The sequence below is a fragment of the Salmo trutta genome, chromosome 19 (assembly GCF_901001165.1).
Source record: "Salmo trutta chromosome 19, fSalTru1.1, whole genome shotgun sequence".
Lineage (NCBI taxonomy): Eukaryota > Metazoa > Chordata > Actinopteri > Salmoniformes > Salmonidae > Salmo > Salmo trutta.
The window spans coordinates 19,091,403-19,117,717 of NC_042975.1; the positions used below are offsets into that span (position 1 = coordinate 19,091,403).

Below are 26,315 nucleotides of genomic sequence, written 5' to 3' on the forward strand. Positions count from 1 at the left end.
TGGGGAAAAAGGGTCAGTATGTTGTATTTTTAGAGGCACTCGCTACAGTGTGTGGGACATCGTCTATAATAAATTGGCTGCTCTAATTTCTTTTCACCAGGAGGTGGCACTAGTGTACACTGTTGACCAAAGCCTCATGTAATGGACCTATTTTCAACACAATTGTCTGGAAAGACTCAACGCCTCAGGAAGCTTCGTTTCCCCATCACTAGTCAAAGGTGTAAACCAGAGCCGAATACAAACATGTGAATGACTGGTGTGTGAACTATACACACTACTATCATGCTGAAATGATTATATTATAACAACATATTTTTAATAGTAATATGTGTTTCACATTATCTTTCAACACATTTTTGGATTACAGTTAGACGTCATAAAGATATGTAAATTGGGGCACGGTGGCGTCATGGATTGCGTTGGTTTCCCGGATGGAGTTCCGACGCCATCTTTACACCAGTGCTGCTGCTACCGGTAGCTAGAGAGTGGGGACGCTGCAGTTGCTCCACTAAGAACCGCCGACTGAGACAGACATACACAAGTTCGATCGGCTCTCCCTCCGCACATCATCGACAGTCCGACCCAGAACACCATGGCAGATCGAGAGCATTTAGTATACCAGGCCAAACTCGCCGAACAAGCTGAGAGATACGATGGTAAGGGCTGAGATAAACCGTCAATGCGGAGTATGCCTCAGTCTCATTCGCTTGTTCCCTCTGCCCCCCCACTAACGAGGGGCTTCGAGGTGGGTTAAAGATGGTTAGTGAGAGATCGTAGTAGAGACAAAATGGCGGAGAAGAGGATTTCCGAACTAGTCATTTAACGTTTAGAGAAGTGGTTTTGTTTGACTGAATAATGTTAGTTAGCAATAATGTTAACGTGTGCATGACTGGGTTTTTGGGCATTCAGCGTTAGCATGTGTCATTCAGTATACGCTATAACTAGTTACTTTTTTTAAACCCGTTGGTTATTTCTGCTGGTGGTGCCGAAGTTCCGACGTCGTTGTTGGTCCTCAATGGATATACAACTAACGTTAACTAGCTATTCTATTGTAGCTAATATTGCTAACTAGTAAACTATAGCCTGCCAGCAACGTTAACTGTGGTACAATGGCGGCTAACTGTTTTATAATATGCATTAATGAAACGTTAGCTAACTACTGTACAACTTTAGCTCATTTGTTAGCTAGCTAAAATAATTCGCTGATTTGATTAAATGGTTAGTTATTGTGACAGTATAAGATAAACAACTACAGCTTGGTAATTTAGCTAGTTAGTTGGTCTTGACGCTAGCTAACTTTCTATCGTGAGTGTGTGCGCGCACAGGCTGTCAAACCCATTTGCGACGACAGAGCTTTGTGGGTTGGGTTTCGGGTTTTCTGCAACACATGTAGTTAGCTGTCTACAGTAGCTAGTACACGTTGGGTAACTATCTTGCTATTAGTTTTCTATTATAGACGCCAGTTAGTTAACTGTTGCCTTGACATGATTGGCTAAACGGTATATCAACCAGAGCCAATTAACATTAGCTACCTACCAGAGCTATTTCGCTATTTAGATAGCTAACGTCAGAGCCATGTAGTTAGCTAGCTAACTTAGCTAGCAAACTTAGCTAGCAAGCGAACATTAAACTCAACACGCAAACATTAGCTGTCAGTTTTGTATAATGTTATAGCTAGCTACATTATTAGCCTAACCGTGGAAAGAACGCAGTCCCTGGCAAGCCGAGTGGGTGGGTGTGGTTGGTACAGGGATAGCTAATGTTGGCTCATTACATTATCCCAAGCCAGTCAGTACTTGGCAAATGAGCTGTTATGTCTCATTTGTCGTTTATTTTTATTAGTAGTGCAAGTTGGATAACACGTGCAAACAGACAAAGATGGTTACAATGTTACAGGCTTTGACATGGCAAGCTTGGGTTAGTTACTTGGCTCCTGGCTTACAATGGTGTCCACATCAATGAACTGTTGTACTAGTCATTCATTGGCCCTTAGTGGTGTTTAAATACTTCTACAATAGAGCAACACTGTTAATGCTGTAGTCAAATCTAGGGATAGTTATAGTTTGCTGTAATATGGATCTCTGCCATGCAGGGGCTCCCAACCTTTGTTCTGCAGGGCACGTTTTTCACATTTGAAAAATGTCACGCCCACTCCGCCCCTTTTTTAATATTTTTTTTAGGTAGTCTATATTAAATACACCAAAAGCTTGATTTTGTTTAATTTGAGGGACTCTGTGTTGTTTTGAAGCACATTTCTATATAGTGTAGCAAGACTCATTACATATTTTAGGTAGGCTATATAATACTAATAATAATGGATAAGGAAAATAAAGTCTAGACCCAATTTCCCCAAATGTTATTCAGCTATCAAATGTTATGATAATTTATGAGCCTTCAATTTAATTAAACCTTTTCTTTTACAGAAAGTGATTAGTTCAATTGATGGCAACAGTCATACGTCTTAATATCGTTGACTCCTCAACTTTAGAAGGTCATAGCTCAGTTTCTGAATGTCAGAGACAAACCAGAGATTATTCCCATGGCATTTAACTGCTTCTTTCTCGCAGATTTATGTTTTAGATCGGTATAAACAGTGAAGGTACCACACCTCTAAAGATTTCTTAATTTTGAGGAAAAAACATGAATGTTAGCACCACATACAATTTAGGAGCACCACAAATATTTTTAAATGTGGAAAACTGATACTGTAGGGAAAGGAGGACAAACTGCACTGATTCCATATCAACAAATATATTGTCTAAGCTCAGAAGTCTCATGCTAGCCAGCTGGAAAACAAAATAGGACACATTTTCAAGGTATTGGCAAAGACAGTACAGTATGAAGGTAGGCTTAAACTGCTTCTCCAATAGAAATCCTAGAGCACACTTGTCGGCGATGTTATGGCGAAGTTGACTAGCTAAACTCGTGTAGACCCGACGACGTGTTTCTAATGGTCGTCTCGCACCAAACTGCATGTGCAGGCCCTCAAATCAGAGGCACTTCTTCAATATAAATTTGTTGACAAAAATGAAAACATGTCAGTTTGTCACTTTCATGAGATTTGAGTAATAACATGTTCAACTAGTTAGTACATTGGCTCAAATCTAGGTTGTGGCTTTAGACTTTGCGAAAATGAAGAACAAAGGAAGAATTTTCCCTTCTCTCATTGACTTCTAAAATCCCGGCTTGGTCTGTTTCACAAGTGTTCCCGGAAGTTTTGCAATGTTGTATTTGGTATTTAGCTGTTTTCATTGATAGTAGAGCTGTAACCACTGAGTCCTAGTAGTAGTCACTTGAAAGGAAAAACAGTCACAAAATTAGGCACTGGCAAAGCACTGCCTCTCACTGCAGGTGTTGCCTTAGTGAATGGTCCTTGCTGTCCGGGATCCTTGGGATGTCCCTACCCTCATTGAAGTTGAAATTTATACTGATCAAAAATATAAACGCAACATACAATTTCAAATATTTTACTGAGTACATTCAGTTCATATAAGGCAATCAGTCAATTGAAATAAATTCATTTGGCCGTAATCTATGGATTTCACATGACTGTGAATACAGACATGCATCTGTTGGTCACAGATACCTTAATGAAAAAAGGTAGGTCCTTTGATCAGAAAAACAGTCTCTGGTGTGACCACCATTTGCCTAATGCAGTGTGGCACAGCTCCTTTGCAATGAGTTGATCAGGCTGTTGATTGTAGAATGTTGTCCCACTCCTCTTCAATGGCTGTGCGAAGTTGCTGGATGTTGGTGGGAACTGGAACATGCTGTTGTGCATGTCGATCCAGAGCATCCGAAACATGCTCAATAGATGACATGTCTGGTGAATATGCAGGCCATGGATGAACTGGGAAATGGTCAGCTTCCAGGAATTGTATACAGATCCTTGCGACATGGGGCCGTGCATTCTCATGCTGGAACATGAGGTGATTGTAGCGGATCAATAGCACGACAGTGGGCCTTAGGATCTCGTCAGAGTATCTCTGTGCATTCAAATTGCCACTGATAAAATGCAATTATGTTCATTGTCCGTAGCTTATGCCTCCCCATACAATAACCCCACCGCCACCATGGGCCAGGCACTCTCTTCACAAGGTTGACATCCACACACTGCTTGCCCACACGACGCCATACACATGGTCTGCGGTTGTGAAGCCGGTTGGATGTATTGTCAAATTCTTTAAAATGACGTTGGAGGTGGCATATGGTAGAGAAATGATCATTTAGTTCTCTGGCAACAGCTCTGGTGGACATTCCTGCAGTCAGCATGCCAATTGCACACTCCCTCAACTTGAGACTTCTGTGAAATTGTGTGGTGACAACTGCATTTTTTAGTGGCCTTTATTGTCCCCAGCACAAGGTGAACTTGTGTAATGATCATGCTGTTTAATCAGATTCTTGATATGGCGCATGGATTATCTTGGCAAAGGAGACATTCTCACTAACAGGGATGTACAACATTTGAGAAGCGTTTTGTGCTTATGTAACATTCTGGGATATTTTATTTCAGCTCATGAAACGTGACCAACACTTTACATGCTGCGTTTACATTTTTGTTCAGTGTAAAATGCTTACAGTAAGTGTTAGGGATGCACATTTCTGTAAATTTTGCTGCCAAGTAACTGACCCTCATTAACTGGTTAATGTTCCATATGTGACAAAGATGAAAATCTCAGAAACTAGGATGGGTTGCTAATAGGACAAGGGTTGTGCCTTTTTGCTTCTGGACAACAGAAGTTGATATGAAAACCAACAGAACAGGAGAGAAATGCTAGTTAATGGCATCAGGAAGTCTTTATAAAATAATGGCCTCTGTTTCTATGGCTAGATTTTTGCAAGGCTACTTTGAAGCAAGGTAAGACATGCCTCATTATTTGAAGTAAAGTAAAAGGTTCAGCTTTCATACAATTACTGCCTCAAGCTCACATTGCAAAGTGGTAGGTGACGTGCTGATAGCCTGCCTACCATTGACTATAGCCTACGCACTCGAATGGCAAATGGGAGGCGTGCTTTAATTACGAGTTGAGAAATTAAAATAGCTCCTTTTTAACACCTGATTGCATTTAGTTTGTTGTGCAATGACTGGGCTTACAAAAGCACTTTCACTCCAGCGAGGAGCTACTTTCGCACTGTCTGACAGGTGATGGGATATTCCGCTCCTCAAGCTAGGCTCTGTATGCTGTGCGTGTGATAAATAAGATGCATGACTAAGAAAATACACCTACCAATTTAATTCCACTAAAGTATGCTAATTAACCTATAGACCGAAAAGCATGACCGGTCAAATGTATTTTTGGCGGCTAACCCATTTAATGGTTAACCGTTAACCAAACCTGAGCCTTAACTAGGGATGTTATGGTTAGGGTTTAGCGTAGGGATGTCCCAAGGATTTGGCTAGCAATAACACTCAATGAACAGCGTCAGGTACTCCCAGCTAGTTAAATGGGGGCGGCGAAATGTGAATTTGGACCATTGAGGTATAATAAGAACGAGACTGCCTCAAATATGGCCGACCCTTGTTTTCAACGTAATCTAATCACGTTTGCATACGCAGTTCCGTAGTTGCTGGCATCTTCCTTACTGAGATTACTCCGCCTGCACTCAAGCACTCAGTGCGCACTGGAAAGACAGCAGTATGTCGCTAACATGCTCCGGGAACTCTGTCAGAGCATGTGGAGAGCTAATCAAGCCAATCGGCACTTCCCTTGGCTAGCTGGGGTCATGACCTCAGAGCATGAGTATAAAATGTTAATATCTTCAGCTGTGAGTGGCCTGGGCAACAATTTGAATAAGTTAATGCATGTTTTTTTTCTCCCAAAGGTAATGACTAGTGTCTTGTTAGGCATTTTAAAATTTGACTTCTCTATGGGGCTGTCAACGGGAATTACCTTTCTCGGCCGTGATCCAGTTGAACTGCAGTACCGAAGCAATACTGTAGGTGCAGTCAAGCGTGCTTCCAGACCTGAACCGTGGCCCCTTAATTTGGACCAGTCCCTGACAGGTGACAACTCACATCAAAACGTAGCATTATTGCACAGCTTCCGTCATTGTCCACTTTATTTAGCTAGAAAGCTTCTATTTACTCAGCATTCACTGTAGAAGCAGTAACAGTTAGTTCACGCTCCTCTCCAACTGGTGTCGTTGGGTTATACAGTGCATTCAGAAAGTATTCGGACCATTTGACTTTTTCCACATTTTGTTACGTTACAGCCTTATTATAAAATGTATTAAATAGCCCCCCCCTCAATCTACACACAATACCCCATAATGACGAAGCTATTTTTTTTTTATGTTTGCAAATGTATACAAAAATGTAAACTCACATTTTACATAAGTATTCAGATCTTTACTCAGTACTTTGTTGAAGTACCTTTTACAGCCTCAAGTCTTCTTGGGTATGATGCTACAAGCTTGGCACACCTGTATTTGGGGAGGTCTCTCATTCTTCTCTGCAGATCTTCTCAAGCTCTTGTCAGGTTGGATGGGGAGCGTCGCTGCGCAGCTATTTTCATGTCTATCCAGAGATGTTAATTTGGGTTTAACTCCGGGTTCTGGCTGGGCCTCTCAAGGACTTTCAGAGACTTTGAAGCCACTCCTGCGTTGTCTTGGCTGTGTGCGTAGGGTTGTTGTCCTGTTGAAAGGTGTACCTTCGCCCCAGTCTGAGGTCCTGAGCTCTCTGGGGCAGGTTTTCATCACGGAGCTCTCTGTACTTTGCTCTGTTTATCTTTCCCTTGATCCTGACTAGTCTCCCTGTCCCTCCCTCACCTCCCTGACCAAGGCCTTTCTCCCCACAATTGAGGAAAAACATTTATTTAATCCATTTTAGAATAAGGCTGTAACGTAAAAAAATGTAGATAAAGTCAAGGTGTCTGAATACTTTCTGAATGCTAATGTATACAAAGGCATACCATTAGTTCCTGTAGTAGCACCTGATTTCAGTTTTCTAGATTTTATTATCAAAGATTCACCAGCGGTACACACGGGCCAGGCAGTCTGGTCTCTTTTGCTCTGTTCTGAAACAGGATACTGTTCTCTACCAGCTCTAGCCACTGTTGAGCGAGGCGACACCCCCCCACCCCTCCTGTCGTTAGGCCTCCTGAAAGGGGACAATCCCCTGTAGGGGCTCAGAGCCAGACTGCCACCCCCACCCCCCCCCCCCCCCCCCCCGCAGGCCATTCCTCCTGGAGCCCCCTTTGGCACAGAGGAATGTGGAAGGCGGATAGTACAACTGGGGTCGAGCCAGACCAGAGAGAGGGGTTGGGTGGGGGTGTAGGAGCTGGTAGTATGTGCCTATGCAGCCCCCCTGACATAAGGGCTGAAGGACGGGAGGAGACGAGGCACCAGTGCGCCACTCTCTTACGTAACCCCTCTCTCCAGCTCAGGCGAGTCATCCAGCCCCAATGTTTGTGCAAATGGCTCAGACAGGGGCTCTCTGCTTAGTGGGGATCTTTGCAGAGACTGCTCATTTACTTTTTACTCCCTCCCCTCCTTGCCGCTGCCTCTTTGACGAAGTGCACTTATACACTGAGGCTGGGCTCAGCGGTCCTGGCCACTCAACAGACCTGAACGAATTCCAATGTGGTGTTGTAATGGTGGTGGTAACTCCTCTGCCCCCAACCCACCTCTGTCACGCCTGTTCCCCCCCCCCAGCGACGGAGTAGTATTCCTCTTTCCTTGATTAATGGGGTTTAGAGGGAACCGTTAACAATGTAATTTTTTTTATAGACACATCAAGTGTTCTTGTGGTGCTCATTAAAATGAATTTGAATACGTCAAGTCATGCTAATCAGGGCAGCAGAGTAGCTGAGCACTAGTTAGACGTGATGCTTCCACACATGCATGGAAGGCCAGTTGTTGTGAGTCCTGAGCGCCATGGTCCCCCACACAGATGACATTTCTACAATCTAGTGCCTTCAGAAAGTATTCACACCCCTTGACTTTTCCACATTTTGTGTTACAGCCTGAATTTAAAATGGATTACATTGAGATTTTGTCACTGGTACTCCATAATGTCAGTGGAATGATATTTTTCAAAACTTTTACAAATTAATTAAATGAAAAGCTGAAATTTATTGAGTCAAGTATTCAACCAAGCCTAAAGTTCTGGAGTAAACATTTTCAAAACAAGTCACAAGTTGCATGGACTCACTCTGTTTGCAATAATAGTATTTAACTTGATTTTGTCTACCTTATTTCTGTACCCCACACATACAATGGTGTATCAATACACCCAGTCACTACAAAGATACAGGCGTCCTTCCTAACTCCGTTGCCGGAGAGGAAGGAAACCGCTCTGCACGAGGCCAATGGTTACTTTAAAAAGTTTACATAGTTTAATGTCTGTGATAGAACTGATGATGAATCAACAACATTGTAGTTACTCCACAATACTAACCTAATTGACAGAGTGAAAAGGAAGCCTGTACATAATACAAATATTCTAAAATGTGCATCCTGTTTGCAACAAGGCACTAAAGTAATACTGCAAAAAATGTGGCAAAACAATTACATTTTTGCCCTGAATACAAAGCGTTTAAATTTGGGGCAAATACAACATATTACTGAGTACCACTCTCCATATTTTCAAGAATAGTGATGGCTGCATCCTGGGTGTGCTTGTAATCGTTAAGGACTGGGGAGTTTTTCAGGATAAAAAAGAAACGGAATGGAGCTATGCACAGGCAAAATCCTTGAGGAAAACCTTGTCTGCTTTCCACCAGACTGGGATATTAATTCATCTTTAAGCAGGACTACAACCTAAAACACAAGGCCAAATCTATACTGCAGTTGCTTACCAAGAAGACAATGAATGTTTCTAAGTGGTCAAGTTAGATTTTCAAGAAGATTTAAGTGAAAACTATGGCAAGACTTGAAAATGGTTGTCTAGCAACGATCAACAACCAATTTGGCAGCTTGAACAATGTTGAAAATAAAAATGGGCAAATGTTGCACAATCCAGGTGTGGAAAGCTCTTGGATTTACCCAGAAAGACTCACAGCTGTAATTGCTGCCAAAGGTGCTTTTACAAAGTAAGGTTTTCAAGGATGTGAATACTTTTATAAATTAGATTTCTGTATTTTATTTTCAATAAATTGGTAAACATTTCTAAAAACATGTTTTCACTTTGTCATTATGGAGTACTGTGTGTAGATGGGTGAGAAAAAATACATGTAATCAATTTTTGAATTCACGCTGTAATGCAACAATGGGTATGAATACTTTCTGAAAGCACTGTATATCCTGAAATCTTGTTTGTTTAATTTCCCTGTCCTGCCTTTTTAAATTTTGTGTCAATCCAGAGAGTGGTCACTGTCTGAGCACGGCTCTAGCCCTGCTCATCGAAATCACGGCTCGAGTGTTCTTTCTCTGCAGAGATACCGTAGTACCGCTGCTCTTCCCGGGCACTGGTAGTCGAGCATCGAATCTTTAGCTATTCTACTCCATGTCATATGCTGAAGAGACTCGCCTTTCTGTGCTCTTCGAATATGAACATTCTATAATTGAGCTTGAGGAGAACAGGGTTTAATCACCCTCACAGCTATCCTCCAATCACAGTTTCATTATTTGCATTATTTTCTTCACAGAACATGTCGGTATCCAGTTAAGCAAATTTTTTTGTATTATTATTATTATAATTTTTTTCAAAAGTTTACAACTAAATTACATACTGCAATTCCCACCTCCAAATGTATTAGTTTTGATTTTAGGCCTCAAAGTACAACATGTCTAGCTAAATGTTTAGATTTTGAATTTATAAAAGTCAAAAACAATTTCCCGAGGCTCCACGTGTTTATGGAAAATGTTATTTCCAACAACCAATGAACAACTCCGCCGCAAATCCAGCGCATATTGAACATTGAGATTGCCAAAGACTGGCCTTTCGGCAATGACAAATAAAATATTATTCGTCACATGCGCCGAATACAACAGGTGCAGCAGACCTTAGTGAAATGCTTACTTGTGAGCTCCTAACCAACAATGCAGTTAAAAAAAATATGAGTGAAAGTAACAAGTAATTAAAGAGCAGTAAAATGACAATAGCGAGACTATAAACAGGGGGCTACCGGTTAGTCGAGGTAATATGTACATGTAGGTAGAGTTATTAAAGTGACTATGCATAGATAACAGAGTAGCAGCGGTGTAAAAGAGGGGGGGGAATGTAAATAGTCTGGGTGGTCATTTCATGTGGAATGTTGGCTATAGACTGGTACTCAAACTATGTTAAAGCGTAACTACACCCAACATTTCCTCCAGATCTCAAGTGGTCTCCTGATTTGGTTTAAGTGTTGTTGTGGACTTGGATAACCCATGTATTTTTTTATTTTGGGGGGGCATCCCCTCTGAGGACAAAAATAAACATTGTTTTTACAGCTTTTTCTTTTGTTACATCTATATTCTACTACACACGTTTTACGTACTTGGCACTTATTTTTTTGGTTTTGCAGTTACATAGCAAGAATAAAGTAATTTCTTATTGATATACATTGCTTCAAGATGGTACTTATACATGTTTTTACTCATAACTATGATGGAACGTGAGCCATATTTTTCAACTGTGCTGTGATGTTTTACATACAGTGCCTTAGGAAAGTTTTCAGAGCCCTTGACTTTTCCCCCAAAAAATTAGGTTGTTTTTTACCCTCTCATCAATCTACACACAATACCCCATAGTGACAAAAAATAAACAGATCACGTTTTACGCAAGTATTCAGACCCTTTACTCAGTACTTTGTTGAAGCACCTTTGGCAGCGATTACAGCCTCAAGTTATCTTGGGTATGAAGCTTGCCACCAGTATTTGGGGAGTTTCTCCCATTGTTCTCTGCAGATCCTCAAGCTCTGTCAGGTTGGATGGGGAGCATCGCTGCACAGCTATTTTCAGGTCTCTCCAAAGATGTTAAAGTCAGGTCTCTGGCAGGGCCACTCTAGGACATTCAGAGGCTTGGCCCAAAGCCATTCCTGTGTTGTCTTGGCTGTGTGCGTAGGGTCATTGTCTTGTTGGAAGGTGAAACTTTGCCTCAGTCTGAGGTCCTGAGCGCTCTGGAGCAGGTTTTCATCAAGTATCTCTCAGTACTTTGCTCCGTTCATCTTTCCCTCGATCCTGACTAGTCTCCCTGCCACTGAAAAAACATCCCCACAGCATGATGCTGCCACCACTATGCTTCACCGTAGGTATGGTGCCAGGTTTCCTCCAGATGTGACGCTTGGCTTTCAGGCCAAAGAGTTAAATCTTGGTTTCATCAGACCAGAGAATCTTGTTTTACATGGTCTGAGAGCCCTCTAGGTTCCTTTTGGCAAACTCCAAGCGGGCTGTCATGTGCCTTTTTTTACTGAGGAGTGCCTTCCGTCTGGCCACTCTACCATAAAGGCCTGATTGGTGGATTGCTGCAGAGATGGTTGTCCTTCTGGAAGGTTCTCCCATCTCCACAGAGGAACTGTGGAGCTCTGATAGAGTGACCATCGGGTTCTTGGTCACCTCCCTGACGAAGGCCCTTCTCCCCCAATTGCTCAGTTTGGCCGGGTGGCCAGCTCTAGGAAGAGGCTTGGTGGTTCCAAACTTGATACATTTAAGAATGATGAAGGCCTCTGTGTTCTTGAGGCCCTTCAATGCTGCAGAAATGTTTGGTACCCTTCCCCAGATTTGTGCCTCGACATAATCCTGTCTCGGAGCTCTACGGACAATTCCTTTGACCTCATGGCTTGGTTTTTGCTCTGACATGCACTGTCAAGTGTGGGACTTTATATAGACAGGTTCATGTGCCTTTACAAATCATGTCCAATCAATTGAATTTACCACAGGTGGACTTCAAGTTGTATAGACATCTCAAGGATGATCAATGGAAACGGGATGCACCTGAACTCATTTTCAAGTCTCATAGCAAAGGGGATGAATCCTTATGTAATTAAATATCTTTGGCAAACTTTTCCATTTTGGTTTACTCCTAGGGATGTTAATGGTTAGCCACCGAAAATACATTTAACTGGTCATGCTTATTGTGATCTATAGGTTAATTTGCATAATTTTGTGGAATTAAATTGCTGGATGTATTTTCCTTAGTCATGTATCTTATCACGCCTGCACAGTATACAGAGCCTAGTTTTGAGGTGCGGAATGGCTTGTCACCTGTTAAAGTAGCTACTGGAATGAAACATGCTTTTATAAACTGTCATTGTGCAGTAAAGAAATTCTCAATGCAATTGTGATGGCCACAATTTAAACAAATATTTTCATTTCTCAACTTGTAATTAAAGCGCACCTTCCATTTGAGGGTGTAGGCTATAGTCAGTGGTAGACAGGCTATCAGAATGTCACCCACTACTTTGCAATGTGAGCTTCAGGCAGTATAATTGTTTGAAACCTGAATGTTTTACTTTACTTAAGCTAATGAAGAATGTCTTGCCTTGCTTCAAAGTAACCTAGCCAAAATCCAACCATAGAATTGTGGAGGCAATTATTTTATACAGACTTAGTCAACCAGCATTTCTCTTGTTCATATCAACTTCCTTCATTGTCCAGAAACCAAATGCCCAATCCTGGTCATATTAGCAAGCCTTCCTAGTTGTTTATATTAGACTTCCCCTCTTTCTAAGTTTCAAACAGCATTGTTCATCTGTCATGGAATGGCTCGCATTAGGTGCACTGTTCAGAACAGTTTTTTTAGCTGCTTCATTACAGCAGTTGCATGTTCAATAATAGGCTATAGCCTTTTGACTGTAAGATGATAGGCTTGCTATTGCATGTTTTCATTAAGTTCTTAGTGAAGAATGGCCTTATCTGCATGCATAGTATTTTCTGTTGGTCACGTCATTTTACTGTTTAGAATTTTTTTTTGCCGTTTGCCCGGTTAATGAGGGTTGGTTAGTCGGCCACAGAATTGACTGAAATTTGCATCCGTAGTCATGGTACTTAAATTCAAAGCAGTGGCATGTTAAGGTTTTGTATATCGAAGTTACATTCAGCCTTTATATACTTAAAGGTTATTCTCATAGATGAAAATCTATTTTACAAGAGCGACCACTAAAATACAAATTACAACCACTCAAAGAAATTGGCTTACATCAGAACTCAAGCATTGTTTTGTCTCCCCCCCAATACACCAGCGCAGACCCTGACCTTTGGGTTGCCTGGTAACAAGCTCGGTGTTAAAGGTCAGTGGCATGAGGTTTGAAATAACTGGCTTGGAAAACCATAGTGCTCGATGTTGGCCCCTGTTCCTCCTTTTGATTTGGATTCTTCTTGGTAGACCCATGTCAAGGACTAGTACTCGGCTAAGATAAGGATCAATCGTACTAGTAGCTCTTGTCAGATCTTCCATCTTAATTGCTGTGTAGCCTATCTTTTTAAGCTTTAGGTTTGGTAATGGCTGTGTAACTGCTTGTGGTGAGCCTTATAGACTAGTACTGTACAGTGGTAGTGGCTATTTGCGTATTCATAGACTGATTCACAAGTCTGTTTGTTCATGAGGCAGCAAGTGTCCTGACTCATTCACACACGGCTTATGAAACCGTTAGTGGCCCAGATCAAAAGCTCTGTTCCACTTTGATCCACTTCAGCCCTGGTTTCAAGGAGTCGGTCTTTACTTACGCTGAGAAGTTTGGTTGGTCCAGCCCAAAATACTTGCTAATTACATCTCACAAGCACCAACAAAGCCTTAACACCTATCATTTCCATCAGTGGTTCTGTAAACGTTGTAAAATGCTGTGTTTTCTGTATGACATGTCTGTAGGCTTGAGTGGGGTATTTTGAAATGGCCATGGGATGGTTTTGCAATACAGTCAATACCTTTTTGAAATTATTTAGTTGAAGTTTTCCCAATTTAATTTAATATTTGTAGCTACTTTAAGTAAATACCTGCAGTCAACTTGTGCAATACGTTAAGCGATTAAGCAGATCACGTTCTTCATTTTACATTATGAAGCTTACTGTAGTTCCTCAGAACAGTTGAGCCAGTCACGTGTTATTTTGTAAATAGCACAACGGGAGAAAGTGGGAGCAGGGGAGTCCAGCTGTGTGTTGACGGGTTGCGTTTTTATTTTTTTAAATGTATTTTTTTCTTCTCTCAATTGTGATCATTGACGTGCAAGTTTTCCTTTGCAGAAAATACATTAGTGAACCGATTTCTGCAGAATGTGATGCATTTTAATCAGATGAAAACAGAATTGCAATGCTATTTGGCTGGCAGCCACACAAGAATTAGTATTTTTTTTTTTTTAATGATGTAAGGCCATCCTATTTCTGTTTATCAAGAAATAATTTACATAAAGTTAATATTGCATTTTACCGGAGAAAAGTAGGCTGGTTAAACCGAGGGAAGTAGCTACACATCAGTGTTCTGTCTGCTATTAGAATGCCCATTTATGAATTCTCATCCAAGTGAAGTGCAACTGCAGAACAAAATTAGTCTGAGGCCAAGCAGAAATTGCAATAAGAAGCGTTTTTAGATCTGCATTTACAAAATGCAGCAAGATTTCTTATGTATTTTCCTGTGTGAAAAGCGTTGAATTCTGCTTTATAAGTAAGTTGTTGAATTAAGGTGAAGGGGCATGATATTGTGTTTAGCTTTCTGCCATGTTTGAGAAGTTAAAGCCCTTTGCATGAGTTATCTGCTTTTCTTTTCTCTTCTGTTCTCGGCCCGTCTACGCCTCCCCCCTCTTCTTGGAGCAGAGCAGGCAGATGCGTTGCCCTAGAGACTCCACGCATGTACACATGCTCCTCCAGAGTTCTTCCTTCAGACAAGCATGTGTCAAACGTTTATTCATTTCTACAATGTCTCATTTATATTCACTTGTGAATGTCTGAACTCACCAAAAATGCTATTCAGTAGCTCCTACCTATACATAATGTTGAGCTGCATTGGCTATTTTTGCACATTTTTTTCATTTTTTCGCTCTTTAACATATTTAGCTAGCAGCCTCCATGGAAATGTGCAAATGTTAGCATTCTGGTAATTAATGTCCAATGGGCTTTTTTGCATTGTATGGTGCCCCCTTGTGTACTAAGCTGGTAATACCATAAATCCCGGAATGAGAGAATGACGATATGAAAATCTGGATACCACCCAACCCTACATGTTGTTCTCAGTCAGGGATGCAATTTGTCTTTATTAATCAGGAATTCCTGCTTTCTGAACATTTCCTCCATTCATACATAATAGAAATTGATCTAGCCAAAATCCAAATTTTCCATGTTCTTGTGTGATTGCTGTCAGCAAAAAACAGACAAAATTCAGAACAGAACAAATTGTTCGTAACTTATTGAAGGCAGGGTGTTTGATGGTTTAGGTTCAGTCTTTTCTCTCTCTGTCAGAAATGGTGGAGTCCATGAAGAACGTGGCGGGCATGGACGTGGAGCTGACGGTGGAGGAGCGGAACCTGCTGTCGGTGGCTTACAAGAATGTGATCGGAGCCAGAAGAGCATCCTGGAGGATAATCAGCAGCCTTGAACAGAAGGAGGAGAACAAAGGAGGTGAAGACAAACTGAAGATGATCCGGGAATACAGGCAAACGGTGAGCCACGGGAACGTGGACGGTGGTAGTAGAGGAGAACCCTGATAAGGGCGGCTTGATGTTGAAATGTTGGTTAGATAGGGATGGTGTGTGGCTCCTTTCAAAGTAGAGGTTTATACTCTTTATTTTGTTTAATTTTTAAAGAGGTCGTTCAAGGGTTATGTTTAAAAAATAGACTTTAAAGTTGAGTTTGTTTTTGTCTGTTCTCCTTGATTTTGTTGCCTACAGGTGTTGTGTTTTGTCTGCTCTGCAGGTGGAGACTGAGCTGAAATCAATCTGTAATGACATTCTGGATGTACTGGACAAGCACCTCATTCCAGCAGCAAACACTGGAGAATCGAAGGTTTTCTACTACAAAATGTACGTCTGCGGATGGGAGAGCTTTTGAAAAACGATTTGGTGCACATCAGCTAATATCTTTGCCCTGACTGTGCTAGTAACATGAGAAAAGTCTCTACTCTCTCGCGCTCTGTGTGTGAAAACATCTGCTTCACAATGCTTCACCCTTTGCCCTGAACTGTGCACTTGTGCACTACCCCACATGAATTTAAAGGCACACAATTGGTGTAAGCACAGGCTCTTACACCAATCCTTTTAAATCCAAATAGGGAAGTGCGGAAGAGCATACTTCAGGGTAAATGTGGAATATTTAGAAGCAGGGCTAGTGTCTCTAGCAAGTCTTGTCCTGGTCAAGGAGTAGGCTTAAGTGTCCACATACCAGTTTCAAGGGCTGCATGACAGTAAGAGCATTAGCTCCCTTTTTGTACAGAGGGTAGCTCCCTTTTTGTACAGAGGGTAGCTCCCTTTTTGTACAGAGGGTAGCTCCCTTTTTGTACAGAGGGTAGCTCCCTTTTTGTACAGAGGGTAGCTCCCTTTTTGTACAGAGGGTAGCTCCCTTTTTGTACAGAGGGTAGCTCCCTTTTTGTACAGAGGGTAGCTCCCTTTTTGTACAGAGTTCATTCATAGAATTATGCAGCGTTTTCTCAACCCACAAGCCATGCTTGTCTGTGAAGAATATTCATATGTTAACATATGCAGACCATGGATTAATTGATTGTTTTGTGAGGTTGAAATAAGTGGTCTCGTTCTCCCTTCTTTCCTCAGGAAGGGAGACTACCACAGGTACCTGGCAGAGTTTGCCACAGGCAACGACCGAAAGGAGGCGGCAGAGAACAGCTTGGTTGCGTACAAAGCTGCAAGCGACATCGCCATGATCGAACTCCCACCGACACACCCCATCCGCTTGGGACTGGCGCTCAACTTCTCCGTATTTTATTATGAAATCCTCAATTCCCCCGACCGCGCATGCAGGTGGGCCACCTCGTCTTCTCTCCCCACTGTTCGCTCGTCTTTCCACTCTCCCATCTCCCTCATCTAAGCTCCATTGCAAGATGTTTGAAATAGAAAGCGATTGTGAGTGTCTTTTAGTAACATTTTCAAAGAAACAGATTGAGTTCTGATTTCATTAGGTTTTGGGACATCCTTATCTAGTGCTGCATCATGTCTACTAGGCTTGGGCGGAATCCACATTTTTATATCGTCATACCGTCCTTCTCTCATCCTGGGATTTATTGTATCACCGGCATAGCACACAAGGGGGTGTTAAAAATACAACAAAATGCCATGGGGCTTCTATTACCAGAATGCGAACAAAATTAGCACAAACAAATAGCGAAATCACAGCAAAACCGAACATAAACTAATTGCAAAGACGGGCAAATCCAGCTCAAAGTTATACAAGCATAGCTAGTAGCTACCGAATGTCCTTTTTGGTGAGTGTGGACATTTTACAAGCGAAAGTGAACATGAGAGATTGTGCAAATGAAAAAAATTGGGATGCATCCTTTGAAGGAAGAGAAGCATTTGTACACGGAGCAGATGGGAGAATAATTAAATGCTAGTTGGAAGCACCGGGTCAAAAATGTCAGCTGTACAGAACTCATCCAGAGCTCTTTGACTTCCGATGGCAAACACTTAGTAGTGAATTGCATACAAGTGTAATTTCATCACCTCGTGCGCCGCACACAGACTCGCCGATGCATATATAACACTATGGGCTCACCGGCTTCCCTTTCTCCCGTTGTGCTATTTACAAACAAACACGTGACTGGCTCCTTCTGTTCTGGGGAGCTAGGGTAAGCTTTATAAAGTGAACGGTGACATAAAACCGCAGTCTGCTTTATGTCCTAACGTATTGTACAAGTTGACTGCAGGTATTAACTTAAAAGTATCTACAGATATAACAATTTATTGGAAAAAGTTCAAAGAAATAGTTTCAAAGGTTTTGAAAAACCATCCCGTGGCTTTTCCCAAATACCCTGATATATGGTATATACGGTATGCCGTCCATGCCTAATTTCAGACTGGGCATGCAATAGTCTCTCCTATACAGTACATTGAAGTCACCTGATGTCCTGGCTAGTAATACAATATAATATTTTTTTTTAAATTTATCAAGACATGTTATTGTATGCTCCATACCAAGACATGTTGACTAATGTTCAGCAAATTGTTGATGTGACTTGGACACACTGTAAAATCCAACCTTTGACCCTCCCTCTCTGCCCACGCTGTTGCCCTCAGGTTGGCGAAGGCGGCATTTGACGATGCCATTGCAGAACTGGACACGCTGAGCGAGGAGAGCTACAAGGACTCCACACTCATCATGCAGTTGCTACGCGACAACCTGACACTATGGACTTCAGATATGCAGGGAGACGGTGAGCGTTCCATGCTTCTTCACCTATTATATGTAGAACAATACAGTTCAAGGACTAAACACACTCCAGCGTCTGTGGTCACGTGGAGGATGGATGTTTTCCACCTATTGACAGCACACACTGCTGGGCCGGTGCTGTGTGTTCTTAGGGTTGGAGAGTTGATCTCACCCACCCTTTATCTTCTCCCCTCAGCACAGTGGTCTTTCTCTAACCTCAGCAGCGCTCCCTATATCTTTCTCCAGCTCTCTTTCTATTTCTCTTTTTCCCTCTTTCTCTATCTTTCTGTTTCACCTCTTCTCTTTTACTGTCTTTATCCCTCTGTCTGAGATGTACTCATGTTCAAGGCTCTCTCATGTCTCCATCTTCCACTGTGTAGATTCTTAAGGACAACCCCCCCTCCCCCACTCCATTCCCTCGATAGAACTGTATTTTGTAAGTCATCTTTCTCCTGTCTTGGGCATCCCTCTTGCTTTGTCAATCAGACTTGCTGCCCTTCACTAACACTTTTTCTCTGCATCTTCCAGCGCTGGGTTAATTAATTCACACTAGTAAAATGTTGTGGAATGCGAAACAGTTGAGTGCTGTGTGGTTAGTGTCACTGTCTTACTCACTGCAACACACTTTTTACCCACACTGTCTGTCTGGTTTTGGGCTAGAGTTAAGGTATTCCACTTATTATTATGGCTGAACATGATACACTCAGTAATCACACCGAATCCTTGGGACCCTGTTTCACTCGTAAAGCTGCAAACATGCAGTTGATGCACATCAACACTGTGCTGTCGTCCACACCTACTGCATGTAGCATCTCGTAGGCACTAATTAGGCACCTTTTTATAGTTTCTATTTTTGATCTTCGTAGATTCTGAACCTTTGTTAGACTCGCTGCTTTAATTCATTACCAAGTAGATGGCTGTGCCATCTCTATGGAAACCTTCCTAAGCAACCAGCCTAGGTGGCCCGAAAGGCATTTGCTAGCGATCAAATCTTTACTGAGGCTTTTGACATTTTGCAGTGTGAAAAATAAAGATATTTGTGTTGATACTGATTTGTACACTAGCACTAGTGCCTTCAGAATGTATTCATTCCCTGTTGTTACAGCCTGAATTCAAAATGTATTAAATACACTGCTCAAAAAAATAAAGGGAACACTAAAATAACATCCTAGATCTGAATGAAAGAAATAATCTTATTAAATACTTTTTTCTTTGCATAGTTGAATGTGCTGACAACAAAATCACACAAAAATAATCAATGGAAATCCAATTTATCAACCCATGGAGGTCTGGATTTGGAGTCACACTCAAAATTAAAGTGGAAAACCACACTACAGGCTGATCCAACTTTGATGTAATGTCCTTAAAACAAGTCAAAATGAGGCTCAGTAGTGTGTGGCGCCTCCACGTGCCTGTATGACCTCCCTACAACGCCTGGGCATACTCCTGATGAGGTGGCGGATGGTCTCCTGAGGGATCTCCTCCCAGACCTGGACTAAAGCATCCGCCAACTCCTGGACAGTCTGTGGTGCAACGTGGCGTTGGTGGATGGAGCGAGACATGATGTCCCAGATGTGCTCAATTGGATTCAGGTCTGGGGAACGGGCGGGCCAGCCAATGCATCAATGCCTTCCTCTTGCAGGAACTGCTGACACACTCCAGCCACATGAGGTCTAGCATTGTCTTGCATTAGGAGGAACCCAGGGTCAACCGCACCAGCATATGGTCTCACAAGGGGTCTGAAGATCTCATCTCGGTACCTAATGGCAGTCAGGCTACCTCTAGCGAGCACATGGAGGGCTGTGCGGACCCCCAAAGAAATGCCACCCCACACCATGACTGACCCACCGCCAAACCGGTCATGCTGGAGGATGTTGCAGGCAGCAGAATGTTCTCCACGGCGTCTCCAGACTCTGTCACGTCTGTCACGTGCTCAGTGTGAACCTGCTTTCATCTGTGAAGAGCACAGGGCGCCAGTGGCGTATTTGCCAATCTTGGTGTTCTCTGGCACATGCCAAATGTCCTGCACGGTGTTGGGCTGTAAGCACAACCCCCACCTGTGGACATCGGGCCCTCATACCACCCTCATGGAGTCTGTTTCTGACCGTTTGAGCAGACACATGCACATTTGTGGCCTGCTGGAGGTCATTTTGCAGGGCTCTGGCAGTGCTTCTCCTTGCACAAAGGCGGAGGTAGCAGTCCTGCTGCTGGGTTGTTGCCCTCCTACGGCCTCCTCCACGTCTCCTGATGTACTGGCCTGTCTCCTGGTAGCGCCTTCGTGCTCTGGACACTATGCTGACAGACACAGCAAACCTTCTTGCCACAGCTCACATTGATGTGCCATCCTGGATGAGCTGCACTACCTGAGCCACTTGTGTGGGTTGTAGATTCCGTCTCATGCTACCACTAGAGTGAAAGCACCGCCAGCATTCAAAAGTGACCAAAACATCAGCCAGGAAGCATAGGAACTGAGAAGTGGTCTGTAGTCTCCACCTGCAGAACCACTCCTTTATTGGGGGTGTCTTGCTTATTGCCTATAATTTCCACCTGTTGTCTATTCCATTTGCACAACAGCATGTGAAATTTGTCAATCGGTGTTGCTTCCTAAGTGGATAGTTTGATTTCACAGAAGTGTGATTGACTTGGAGTTACATTGTGTTGTTTAAGTGTTCCCTTTATTTTTTTGAGCAGTGTATATATATTTAAGTAGATTTAAGTAAAACCTGTAGCTAGGCCACTCAGGAACATTGTCATCTTCTAAAGCAGCTCCAGTGTAGATATGACCTTGTGTTTTAGGTTATTGTCCTGCTGAAAGGTGCATTCGTCTCCTAGTATCTGTTGGAAGGCAGACTGAACCAGGTTTTCCTCTAAGAATTTGCATGTGCTTATGGCTGTATTCCATTTATTTTTATCCTGAAGTCGCTAGTCCTTGCCGATGACAAGCATACCCATAACATGATGCAGCTACTGCCTTGCTTGAAAATATGAAGAGTGACACTCAGTGACGTGTTCAGTTGGATTTGCCCCAAACCTAATGCTTTGTATTCAGGACAAAAAGGTAAATTCTTTGCCACATCATTTGCAGTATTACTTTAGTGCCTTATTGCAAACAGGATGCATGTTTTTGATAAAAAAATAAATAATACATTCTGTACAGGCTTCCTTTTCACGCTGTCATTTGTTAGTATTGTGGAGTAACTACAATGTCCATCCATGATCTCCAATCACAGCCATTAAACTCTAACTGTTTTAAAATCATAATTGGGCTCGTGAAATCCCTAAGCGGTTTCCTTCCTCTCCGGCAACTGAGTTAGGAAGGATGCCTGTATCTTTGTTGTGACTGGGTGTATTGATAAACCATCCAAAGCCTAATTAATAACTTCACCATGCTCAAAGGGATATTCAGTGTCTGCTTTATATATATATATATATATATATATTTTTATATATCTACGAATCGGTGCTCTTTGAGAGGCATTGGAAAAACCTCCCTGTTCTTGGTGGATGAATCTGTGCTTGAAATTCACTAGTCGATTGAGGGACCTAACAGATAATTGTATATGTGGGATACAGAGGTGGGGTAGTCAATCAAAATTCATGTTAACACAATGATTGAACACAAATGAGTCCCTTTAACTTATGTTAAGCACATTTACTCCTGAACTTATTTAGGCTTGCTATTACAAAGGGGTTGAAAACGTATTGACTCAAGAGATTTCAGCTTTGAAGTTGTAATTTCTACGAACAAATTCCACTGACATTATGGGTTATTGTGTGTAGATCAGTGACACAATCTTAATGTATTACTTTTAAAATTCAGGCTGTAACACAACAAAAGGAGCAATAAGTCATCGGGCATGAATACTTTCTGATGCCACTATGTACATTCTCCTGCCAACCACCAATGTGTTTTGAATGGACCTTTTTGTGCAACATGACTCGTGGGTGTGTTTTCCAACGCCTTTGTAGTGAAAGTAGTATCGGTATGTTATCTCTCCCATTGACCCAGAAGGCATTCATATCACACATTTTGCTGGCATAGACTGACCACCAAACGGTAATTTTATAATTGTAACGCTCATGGCTCTAGCATTGGCTATCGAAACTACAGCTAACTTCCTTCACATTGCACGCAGAGACAAAATGGTATGTTTGGGTAAGTAGAACAAAGCACTATCCCTTTAAGGTTATGATTGGTGAGGGAAAGCAGATCCTAGATCTATACCTAGGGGACCTTCATCTTGGAGTCTTTGACTCTGGTGATCTTAGAGCGTTGGACTAGTAACCAAAAGGTTGCTGGATCGAATCCCCGAGCTGACAAGGTAAAAATCTGTCATTCTGCCCCTGAGCAAGGCAGTTAACCCACTATTCCCCGGGTGCCGAAGACGTGGATGTCGATTTATGGCATCCCCCCGCACCTCTGATTAAATGCGGAAGACTCATTCAGTTGTACAACTGACTAGGTATCCCCCTTTCCCTTCCTCAGCCCATCTCACTCACCCATCACCACCTTTCTTTACTAAATCACTCCTCCCCTGAAGACCATATCACTTTAAACCTCACCTCCCTGTTGCCATGGTAACAGTGGGTGGGCTCTGGACTTTCTTTTGTCAATTTATGTTTGTGGTGAAAATGACACTGGCTTTGAATGATGAAGAATAAAAATATACAATTAAATGGAATACATGTGCCTCTCTCTCTTCAGGTGAAGAACAGAATAAAGAAGCGCTGCAAGATGTGGAGGATGAGACCCAGTGAGACTTCACGGCCAATACGAGACACCCCTCCCTCCCTACCCCTCCCCTCTCCGCCTGCTAGTTCCAGTTCCAACTATGGTGTCAGTGAGAGCTCCCAAACTCGGCTTTTACGCTGATGCCAACTCGCTCTTTTACCCCTTTTCTTGTTCACTATCACTCTATCCGTCTGTCAGTTCTTCTGGTTTTCCTTTTATAAAAAAATAAAGATAAAAATCGCCCATTTCATTGGAAATAATAACTTCTGCATTTAAACACAAGAAAATATAAAAGCTAAAGCTTCAAGCTGTTCCTGGGTGTTACCTTTTTTTCCTTTTTTTAAATATATATATAACTCCTGTTGCAAGCCTGGCCATGTAAGGGTCACGTCATTTATCTTCACATTTTTTGTTTTCATTTTTGCTGTGTCATCAGTTGCCAAGTGTGCTTGCCTGAGGTCGTCAACGTTCACGCGCTCGCTGACTTGATTTTTAAAACACAAAAGTTTGCTGTAACTCTTTTTCTAGAACTGATTGATGTCTTCGTGCTACTTTACTCTAATCGTCTAAGCCTTTGGTCGCAAATTAGGGATGGTGGCGGCTTTTGACTGTTTTTAAAAGGGACATAAAGCTTTTTAGAAGGAACGAAGTGCCCGTTGTTTCTCCTCTCTCATTGCCAGACTCTTATCAATGACGATAGCAGAACTTCCCCCGAGCATCTCTTTCTTTGCGATCACCACTCAGGTTCGAGGCTTGGACCACGCATTGTTGTGCAGTCTGTAGCGCTGCTTTTGTACTGGTTGCTGACGTATAGAGATGATGGCTTGTAGCAGTGTTAAAAAAAAAAAAACAAGGAGCGCGAAGTTTCTCCATCTCTCTTATGTAAGGTAAAGCAGGTTTGCATTGGCACCGTAAAAAAACTTTGTTTAAAAAAAGAAACCTGCTTATGTTATCTTGTATTGCCCCTCTGTTCCAGAATGTTCTCTTTCTCCCTCTGTCCTGCCCCCTTATTTTCTCTCTTCTGTTCAGTATGTGTAGCTTGAATCTGATTTGTACTACTGGATATTCTGACTGGACCCACACGCACCGTCTGTCTTCTTACTGAAACACAGCATGGAAATTAACATTTAAACTTCAAATAAAAAAAGAAACTTACATTAAAATGCACCTGTGGTGTCATTTTTCGATTTAAATTTGCTGTACTGTCTTTAGCCAGAGACCGATAAGTTTTACCTTTGACTGTTTACCTTCTGTTGTTACTGTCATCTAAGGGTAAGATGCTCATTCAGTGAACTGATCAGGAAGTAAGTGTCTTACCCTCCGACAGTAACAGAGCGTAAACTGTTTTGATTATGTGGATCATTTTCCATTGGAGTGTGTAGGTTGGATCAAGAAAACAGGGAAAAGCAACAGAAGAATACACACTTTTGGGAAGCCATCTAATACATCTTGTTTTCAGCCCCACGGATTACTTGTACTTAGGGTCAGGGGCGTATTCACTATGCAATAAGGTGACATGTACACAACGTTGCAACTAGAAATGTAATTACTAGAGCTGACATGATTTCCTATTAGCTATGACAAAATCATAGATAAATGCTCTACAAAATGCATTGTCTATTTTCTTTTTTAAACTTTGCACCCTCGTCAAACTTATTTGTACAGGTGGCCTTCACAATTATTTATATTCCTTGATCATTACATAGCCACTAGAGGGCAGCGCAGTCCTACTATTGAATTATATTCCCGTTTGAAACTACAGTTGTGCCCAAAAGTTTTGAGAATGACACAAATATTAATTTTTACAAAGTCTGCTGCCTCAGTTTGTATGATGGCAATTTGCATATACTCCAGAATGTTATGAAGAGTGATCAGATGAATTGCAATTAATTGCAAAGTCCCTCTTTGCCATGCAAATGAACTGAATCCCCCAAAACATTTCCACTGCATTTCAGCCCTGCCACAAAAGGACCAGCTGACATGTCAGTGACTCTCTCGTTAACACAGGTGTGAGTGTTGACGAGGACAAGGCTGGAGCTCACTCTGTCATGCTGATTGAGTTGGAATAACAGACTGGAAGCTTCAAAAGGAGGGTGGTGCTTGGAATCATTGTTCATCCTCTGTCAATCATGGTTACCTGCAAAGAAACACGTGCCGTCATCATTGCTTTGCACAAAAAGGGCTTCACAGGCAAGGATATTGCTGCCAGTAAGATTGCACCTAAATCAACCATTTTATCGGCTCATCAAGAACTTCAAGGAGAGCGGTTCAATTGTTGTGAAGAAGGCTTCAGGGCGCCCAAGAAAGTCCAGCAAGCGCCAGGACCGTCTCCTAGAGCTGATTCAGCTGCGGGATCGGGGCACCACCCGTACAGAGCTTGCTCAGGAATGGCAGCAGGCAGGTGTGAGTGCATCTGCACGCACAGTGAGGCGAAGACGCTTGGAGGATGGCCTGGTGTCAAGAAGGGCAGCAAAGAAGCCACTTCTCTCCAGGAAAAACATCAGCGACAGACTGATATTCTGCAAAAGGTACAGGGATTGGACTGCTGAGGACTGGGGTAAAGTCATTTTCTCTGATGAATCCCCTTTCCAATTGTTTGGGGCATTCGGAAAAAAGCTTGTCCCGGAGAAGACAAGGTGAGTGCTACCATCAGTCCTGTGTCACGCCAACAGTAAAGCATCCTGAGACCATTCATGTGTGGGTTGCTTCTCAGCCAAGGGAGTGGGCTCAAGTCACAATTGTGCCTAAGAACACAGCCATGAATAAAGAATGGTACCAACACATCCTCCGAGAGCAACTTCTCCCAACCATCCAGGAACAGTTTGGTGACGAGCAATGCTTTTTCCAGCATGATGGAGCACCTTGCCATAAGGCAAAAGTGATAACTAAGTGGCTCGGGGAACAAAACATCGATATTTTGGGTCCATGGCCAGGAAACTCCCCAGACCTTAATCCCATTGAGAACTTGTGGTCAATCCTCAAGAGGCGGGTGGACAAACACAAACCCACAAATTCTGACAAACTCCATGCATTGATTATGCAAGAATGGGCTGCCATCAGTCAGGATGTGGCCCAGAAGTTAATTGACAGCATGCCAGGGGGGATTGCAGAGGTCTTAAAAAAGAAGGGTAAACACTGCAAATATTGACTGCATCAACTTCATGTAATTGTCAATAAAACCCTTTGACACATGAAATGTTTGTAATTATACTTCAGTATTCCATAGTAACATCTGACAAATATCTAAAGACATTGAAGCAGCGAACTTAGTAAAAAGTGATATTTGTGTCATTCTCAACTTTTGGCCACGACTGTACAGTATGATGAGGAATAGGCCCATCAATCTGTTATTGGCTAC

General features: G+C 42.3%; 1 protein-coding gene across 2 annotated transcripts; it reads left to right on the plus strand.

Annotated features, from left to right (window-relative positions):
• The first annotated feature begins 440 nt into the window (after positions 1-440).
• Positions 441-24,120, plus strand: LOC115154109 (14-3-3 protein epsilon). Of its 2 annotated transcripts, XM_029699997.1 has the most exons (7): positions 441-656; positions 15,310-15,509; positions 15,763-15,869; positions 16,614-16,820; positions 18,093-18,229; positions 18,606-18,661; positions 22,931-24,120. In XM_029699997.1, exons 1-6 carry the CDS (start codon positions 593-595, stop codon positions 18,611-18,613), a joined length of 723 nt encoding a protein of 240 aa, XP_029555857.1. In that variant the 5' UTR covers positions 441-592; the 3' UTR covers positions 18,614-18,661; positions 22,931-24,120. The 2 variants fall into 2 exon arrangements, with proteins under 2 accessions (XP_029555857.1, XP_029555856.1); XM_029699996.1 differs by lacking the exon at positions 18,606-18,661.
• The last annotated feature ends 2,195 nt before the right edge of the window (positions 24,121-26,315 follow it).